At 38.2% G+C, this 8,220-nt stretch overlaps 1 protein-coding gene across 1 annotated transcript; it reads right to left on the reverse strand.

Annotated features, from left to right (window-relative positions):
* Window positions 1-1,143: 1,143 nt before the first annotated feature.
* LOC108880097 (solute carrier family 2, facilitated glucose transporter member 9) lies at window positions 1,144-7,273 on the reverse strand. The gene is made up of 3 exons (XM_018671522.2): window positions 6,886-7,273; window positions 2,625-2,749; window positions 1,144-1,334 (listed from the first exon to the last, which is right to left on the reverse strand). The coding sequence occupies exons 1-3, from the start codon at window positions 7,095-7,097 to the stop codon at window positions 1,159-1,161; spliced, it is 513 nt and encodes a 170-aa protein (XP_018527038.1). The 5' UTR covers window positions 7,098-7,273; the 3' UTR covers window positions 1,144-1,158.
* Window positions 7,274-8,220: the final 947 nt, after the last annotated feature.

Consider the following 8,220-nt stretch of genomic DNA (forward strand, 5'->3'; position numbering starts at 1 on the left):
ACCAGAAACCTCTGTGTTCCCCTTTCTATGTTGTACCTTGCATTTGTGGAGGGTTTTATATTAGCTTCAACTCTTATGTGATCTCAAGGAGTGGCCCTCAAACACTGAAATGCCATGGACTCCCAGGAGTCTGGAAAATAATGAATTCTTTCAAAACTGTTCATAATGTCACGGTTTCACTTTCACTGAAATATTTACAACCAACAGAGGATGTGTGTGCTAAGATGTAGCATGTGTGACAACTCTTATCACACACAGTAATACTAGACATTGAAATACTATAAAGAAAATGGCTGGGGTGGGTATACAGTGTGCAAGAAGGTGAATTTTTTATTTGCCTGATAGTGGCATTATAGGTTTTAACACATCTTCTACTATAGATTTAAAAAAAAAAAAAAACTTATTTCCTACACAGATTTAGTGGTATTGAAAGAGGGAAAAACATCTAGTGCTGCAGTACATCATGATTTAGGGAACCATTTAGGTAGGGAACTAAACTGTTAAACTCACCAAACTACTAAACCTAATGTTGAGTCAGTACAAAACCATAATGACTGAATGCTGTTGCCAAAGTAGAAATAGTTTTTATATGATCGCTGGATGTTGGCCCCGAAACAAAATTAAACTTTATTAAGGTCAAAATAAAAAACAATAAACTCTGTCCAGATGTACAAAGTCAATAAATCTTCATAAAAAGTGGAGGAAAAACAATGGAAGTTGCTGTGGTGGTTATTAAAACGTCAGTGTAGCTTCAGTCTTTATGTCTCATTCTTTCACAATTCTCTCTCTCTGTCTCCTCACCTCCTCTAATCAGCTGACTGTGGGTGTTTTCGATAAACCAATCTCCACCACATTCACGCAGAGGTTCAAGCTCTACTCCCATCATATCCAGACCTTAAGCATTTTCTTCATCCCATCATCACTAACCCCTCATGATGGGGTCTAATCACCAAAGACTCTCAAGACATCTCCCATATTTTTCTGTCTTGAAGTGTCCTTTCTCATGTCACACTGGCTCTACCAACGCTCCACTTTGTTGTCCCCCCTTTGAATTTTTCTGATTCTAGCAATAGTAAAAGATGGCAGCAACCTTAAATCCAACTCAAAATGTTCCTTCAAAAACATATAAATGAGCAACATAATGTGACAAATACCACATCACCATGTCAACCATGACATCAACACTGACCTGGCCCAGCAGCTCTGGCAGCCCAGCACTTGCCCTGTGAACACTCCCAAGCAGATCAGAATGGAGTTGAACTGGCCAATGAACCCTCTCATATGTCTTGGTGAAATTTCTCCCAGGTACATGGGGAGGGCACTGAGGGCTATACCTATCAAGAAAAAAAATACTCTGAAATGATGCGTCAGCTACTTTGCAAATTAGTCAAATACAGGAGTTAAAGCACAGAAAAACCACAAGCCCAAACACCTAAACTAATGCTATTTGACCTCCAGTAACATTTAAGAAACACTAAACTCCCTTGAACTGGGGGGCATCGTCATGGATACTGTATACAGACCTGTGCATTACAAGCAGTCTGTACTAATAACATGATTCAGAAGCTGTGTACAGGTGAATGTGCACTACAGTGAATGAGTGTATTTCCAGTGTGCTCCGGTCATATGTAGTGCATAGCTGAGAGTCACTGATTGCAGTGGGTTATATTTAGAGTTAAGTACATGTAATGAGGGCTTATTACCAAAACTGAGGCATGCCTCAGTATTAAGACATCAGACTTGCCCAAAGGTTCAAGCGTCACTAATATTTCCCAATAATCAGAAGATTCATGCATGACTGGCACATTTTAAATTTCTGCCAGCAGCAGGTTCAAGTTGAGCTGCTGTCTGACAATTTAACTGCAGTTTGATCTCCCTAAACTTTGAGTCTGCAGGCAACATCACCCACAAAATGACAGGGATGAATAAGCACTGATGTTCTGCTCTTCCCCTGTGATTGCAGATGTGCACCCAGAGGAGAGTGTTACACCTGTAATCAAAGTCTTGTTGTTTACTGATCATCAGTGCATTCAGGTGTGGCAAGCAAGTTATTCTTGATCTCTGCTAATTCCCATGGATTCCTCTTTTCCTTGGGGGGTTACTATTAATCAGTATGATTTGTGCCTATATATTTTTTCTTTCCACATTAGCTTAACACACCACTTTAGATTTTATGGTATAAACTTTTCAATCTCATTTGAAGCTGCAGGTGAGATGTGAACATTTTTTTAAAAGTTGTCAGTGTTTCTCTGGGGCAGTGTTCAGCAACTCAGGTAAATGCATGTTACCTTGTTTGGAGGCTGCTAGATCTGTTTAGCTGTGATCAAAGTGTAAACTGTTAAAATATTGTGGTATAATTTTCATTTAGCTTCATATCTAACTTTAATATGGGGCATACCATGAGATGCAAACACAGTGTTAGGCGCCCACATCTCACGTGTTTGCATACAAATGCGTTTCTCTGTATAACTTAAGACCAAACTTTGAATACAGTCCAGTATACTATCAAGGTCTGTACTTGACTTACATTGACATGATTTATTTGATGATGTTGCAATGTAGTACTTTGCTTCACAGTGACATTTGTACACTGCTTGGTAAACCGTGATTGAATAAACTCTTACCAGAGTCCACCCCGATTATGAGCCGGCCAATGATGAGCATCTCAAAAGATTTTGCCCTCTCACCCAAGGACAGCAGCAGTGCAGCAATTACAGCAAAGCTGTTATTCAGCAGCAGGGTTCCCTTTCTACAGTTAAACAGAGAATAGGGTTGAAAAATGTTAAAAGGGTAGAAAACACAAATTAAGATCTTACAAAAATTCAGATCCATTTAAAAGTTTGAAGGTTCATGTCAATTCACTTTGTCATAACGAGCACAATGATCATCTAATTTATGAAAAAACAGAGGTGTCTTGGACCAAAGAATGGTCTTCATGGCCTCAAACGAATATAGAAATGAAGGTTGAGATGCCATGGACTCCCCAGGAGTCTGGAAAATAATGAATTCTTTCAAAAGGGTTCATCATGTCATCATTTCACTTTGAAAGATTAATAACCAACAGAAGATGCATGTGCTAAGATGTAGCATGTGTGGCAACTCTTATTGCACACAGTAATACTAGGCACTGAAACAGTATTGAGTATTGAGTAAAGGATAGTACATGTCCACAAAACAGAGAACTACAGTGTTTAAGTAAATCACAGCAAAATGTCATCCTTGTAACAGAGAGGGATGCAGCATATTTACATGGTTCTTCCAGAAAACCTTAAGGCCAGGCTGAATCTGGGCCTCTTCTCCTCATGCAAGACTACAAAAGGTGCATTCAGGCAACCCTCATGTGCTCATCAAACATTTTCTATGTCGCCCTCAAACAGCCAACAAAGTGTAAATACCACTGGAAAACTCGGACAAATTCCATGGTTACCAAGTTCGCAGAGCGAGTTGTCACATTTCATATCAGAACATAAAGAATAACTGGAAACAATGTGTAAGGTAAACAGTGAATACATACATTCAATTCAAGTTTTACAGCAACAACAGACTGGTGTTTATGCAGGGTTTCATATTAACACAAGCAGTGACCTTGTTTTGACCTGAGACTAGAAACCTACAATACTTTGTAAGTACTTATAATCACCTCACAAAGGATTGACAGCCATTGCATATGCTGACCGAGGATCCCTTTACTATTAAAAAGTAATTCAAAAAATATCACAAATAATTTATGACCCAAGCACATTTTAACAAAAGCAGACTTTTAAATGGTTGCTTGATTTTTGGCTTTTAACAGAAACCCATGGTTTTTAAACTGCATTGTGGCTGATGAAAGTATTAGAGGATAGTGTTGGACTGAATAGTGAAGACCAAAAACCAGCTCTTTTCTATGTAAATGAAATAGACATTTATAAGAATGACTTGTTGGGAAACATGACAGTTGTTAGGACGCTCCAGTAAGACTGACTGGCAAGCAAGCTGCATCTGTAACCACTTTGACCTATGATCTTTGTATCATAAAAAATCTTTCTGTGTTGAAATGTTCAGAAAGATAGAACATTTACCTCAGCTTCACTGGCTTTTTACTTTTAAGGAACCACTTGGCCACTCTTTGAAGTACTTTTCTTTTAGATTGCTCCCTGTGTCCTCATCTGCTATTAATATATTCAACTCTTCTCCCTGACACCTGAATTTTCAACCTTTCCAATACATTGTGCAAAAGCAGCAGCTGGCCCACAGATGTCTGGCAGAGAATATGTAGAGAGAATGAATAATATGTTTCAGCCTAATCAACACAGCCAGGACAGACACCTGAGAAATCCAAGGTGAATCTTAAGGGCATCCTTAATTTTCTGAAATGACTCAGAATAAAAGCTTCATAAGTCTTCTTCCTGCTCCGAGAGTGACATCCCTCATCATTAGCGCATAATAGATTTTTTTGAACGTATATTATTTCAGAGGACTGAGGTGATATTGTAGGTGCCAGGTCTGTCCCCTGGGGGGTAGAGGGACATACAGCTCTGCAGTTCTGCACCAGGGGGTTGGGGGGATGACTCGGCTAGACTGAACCCTGACAAAAATCATTACACTGGCTCACTAGCTGCAAAACTACATCTCACAGTGCAGAATAAGTCATCAAACCAACTGCCACTCCAGTCTGAGGCAAAATTACTTTTTCTCCCCAATGTCCCCAAACAGTTATATCCACATAGAAAATGTATGGATGACTGTAACTTTATATATAAAAAATAAAAATAATTCTGGGTCATTTTCAATAAACAATACAAGGCAACAAACTGCCTTTTATATGTGGTAAGTGGGGGATAAAAGCCATAGTGAGACTGATCTGTATCAACATTAATTACTGCTCGTACTTTATAAGACCTGACGTCTCATTCACTGAGCATTCCAGGCAAGATGAGGAGGTGGATGAGAAAAACAACTTGTGCTTGTTCTGAGTGTCACACTGAGTCCACTGCAGGAGTTGGTAAGAATACGTTAACTGATCCAAAGTGTCTGTAAAAGCACCCTGTTGGGAAATTGTCAGTACAGATGGAGGTACAAACTCTGCTTGAATTTTCCTCTTCAGTGGATTTGGTGAATAATGATTGACCTCATATGTAAATAGATTTAAGTGAAAATAGTTATCATGTAGGACAAAGTAAAACATAACATTTTTGTTGTTGTTGTCAAGATAGATTATACATGATACGTAAATCAATAAAACCTTAAAGCCCCACCCAAAAAATGTTTTTTAAGTTTAAGTATTTCTCTGTAACACCAAATATTCATGACTAAATAAACAGCAGTCAATGTTGGGCAGAGAAAACATCTCTTCTGGCATTATTTATGAAAAGTTAAAGCTGAGAAACTCTCACTCACTAATCTACTTAATCAGGACTCTGTGGGTGCGGTTTGATCAGATTTGATCAACAGTGCTGCAAACATTAAAAAAAAAAAAAACCTCAATACTGTCATCAGATTTTGATTCAGATGTTGCTAACCTCCAACTGATGTACAGAGATATGTGAAAACAAGTGTAAAATGGAGATAAAAGCATGGACAAAATCACAAATACTGACATTTCTCCATGTAAAATAACAATGATCTCAGTCATAGTAAGGGCCCATATAGCAAATTATGTTTGACCCAGTGACAGCCCACCACTAACCACTTCAACTCGGCCCACATATGGCAAAGAATGGCCTATTTTTAAAATGATAGAACTGATAGGAGCAGCGAACAGTTCTTGGTGAATGGAGAAAATGACGTGCGGTGAAATATAATTGCAAATCCATGAAGACAAATCTACACTACCAAACCTCACGGGGAATCCCTTGAGAAAAGTCACTGTGCCTTTTCCTGTTCTGTGTAATGGCATGTGTACAATGTGAATTCCTGTATTTTTTGCACTGAGCTGACGGTCACAGCAAGTGATTTAGAGAGGATGTTGGTGAAAGGAGTAAGAAAAGTGCATAAGGTATGGAGGGTAATAAAAGGAAGTCAGAACCAAGAGCTTTGACAAAGAAAAAAAGAGAGAAGAAAGGATGTGTAGCACAGCATACAGCAGCATTTTCTCCTGTGCTCCAAAAGATAGGGAGCATTGTACTTCAAGACAGGCAATGAAAAATGTATGTATTGTATGTCATATGCTGGGATGAAGGTTAATCTTGCCATGTGTTTGAAACCAAGCCAGGAAAAGTGGAGGAGCAACAGGGAAACAGTGCAGTACTTCTCCTAGATTTTTTTTTTTTTTTTTTTTTTTTTCAAAAACTGGTGGTAAAGCACATTCCATTTAACAAGTCTAAGAAAGCCTAGTTTTACCTGACACCTATACACTTATCTCAAGATGAACAAACTATCATAAACATTTTGGAAATATCTTACTTAAAGGTCTTTAAATCTTTATTATATAAATGTATATAATGTAGCTTCTGCTGCATAATCAGAGATGAAAATGATTGATTGTTAAATTTTATCTATTATTGACTACTTCTGGTCGATGAGCTTCCTTCTGTTTATTACAAATGTTTTTCTCTATGTTCTGATCTAACTTTAATGAAAAATGTCTGTAGATTAGTTTTTAGTGCTCTTCATTTCTCATCACTGTTGTATAAGTGGGATACTTTGGCTCATGTCTGGATCCTGTAGAATGGTGCCTCCATTTCTCCAATCACTTAACCAATTAGTAGACAGGATCTTTAGGATTACACGTTTTGGTCTAATCTTGTGAATGCCATAGCCAGAGAGGTTACCACTGTGAAGTGCCCCAGATAAAAGTGAGCTAGCTTCGTGATATCTGTAAGCCTGGGTGAAACTGGAAGTATTCTGCTTCAACCCACTACAGTGATGTGTGTTATTATTATGAGCACATGTGGGTCAACTCACCTTCCAAGGACTTTGATGATAAAAGAGACAGACAGTGCTCCGAAAAGGCCTCCGATAGCAAATATGGACACTATGATGGACCAGAGGAGGGTGGCTGTCTCTGCTCCAAGAGGTTCCCCGTATCTCTCCACCCATGTTTTATTGAAGAAAGCTTTAATGTACTGCAATACAAGAGAGGCACAGGAGACGGACACATGTTGTCCGTTTTCCATGAAACTTTAAATGAAAATGTAAAAACGTCTATAAAAACTCAAAATCTCAAACCTGCCATCATGCAATGAAGAATGTACATATATATTACATGTACCATACCCAAGTTACGACCCAAACTAATTTGAATTATTTGCTCAGTCATGGGCTAAATATTAAAAATGGAAAGAGGTAATAAGTTACATGAGGAACTCATGTACTAAGTGTACAGAAATGGAGCATGATTTACTAATTACATGTCTGTTTTAATGTCTTAATGTATCCAATAAAAGAAGCAGTCATTCAAATCATGTCACAGACTTAATATACTTAACTGCATGTGTTTGCAGTTTCTAAATGAGATCTGGTGACCCCAGAGAGCAACTGAGCCACTACATTAAGAAAGTGAATTGACTGAAGCACATGCAACCACAAGTCAATGAATACAGTGTTTGAATTACCGGCAAGTGTTTCACAGCACTCAAGCTTTGACTGAAGTGTCCTTATTGTGGATGAATGTGTCACTTCAAAAGCACACAAAACAAAATGACTTTGTAGGGGTTTTTTTTTCTTTGTTTTTAATCTTGTATTTTGCATTTGAGATTCATGTTGTATTGTCTTTGCTGTCAGCTCACGGTTATAAAATGAAAACCTGGTGATTTATCATACCACCAAAGAGAATTAAAACAGTGTCCTTATAAATCTAGTGATAAAAGGCTGATGCAAAGTGGAGAGTGTTTCTTTGACCTGATAGTCCTGAAAGCAGAGCTGGCACTGTTAGCAAAGTCATTTTCATTGGCTCAGGAGGGGTACAACTGTCCTTGCAAGCAACATGCAGATTACCTGTGAGTGCCAAATTTTTTTAGCTTTAGACTAGAAAGCTGCATTTGATGTGACACTGATGTGACTACCAAAAGACTATACCTCATTCTTTAATTGTGAAACAACAAAAGAGGGGTCATAGGTTACTCTGGTTTCCACAGAGTTTTCATCACCTTTCTCGCTGTCCTCACAGTTCAGTCAGCCAACTCAATAGAGCAGATTTAATAATTGCCAAAGATCTTGATCAAACTCAAGTTAAATTAGTAATGTGTTCATTACTATATTCCTCTTCTTCCCTTTACCGAAGCAATCACATGGCTACTC

This window comes from Lates calcarifer, unplaced genomic scaffold (assembly GCF_001640805.2).
Source record: "Lates calcarifer isolate ASB-BC8 unplaced genomic scaffold, TLL_Latcal_v3 _unitig_839_quiver_3402, whole genome shotgun sequence".
In the NCBI taxonomy this organism is placed as follows: Eukaryota; Metazoa; Chordata; class Actinopteri; family Centropomidae; genus Lates; species Lates calcarifer.

Excerpts from the sequence above, each read along its gene's own strand:
- LOC108880097 (XM_018671522.2), bottom strand. The coding sequence starts at position 7,097 with ATGGAAAACGGACAACATGTGTCCGTCTCCTGTGCCTCTCTTGTATTG. Across the intron at positions 2,750-6,885 it reads ATCATCAAAGTCCTTGGAAG|AAAGGGAACCCTGCTGCTGA; the intron begins GTGAGTTGACCC and ends GTTTAACTGTAG. Across the intron at positions 1,335-2,624 it reads CATAATCGGGGTGGACTCTG|GTATAGCCCTCAGTGCCCTC; the intron begins GTAAGAGTTTAT and ends TTTTCTTGATAG.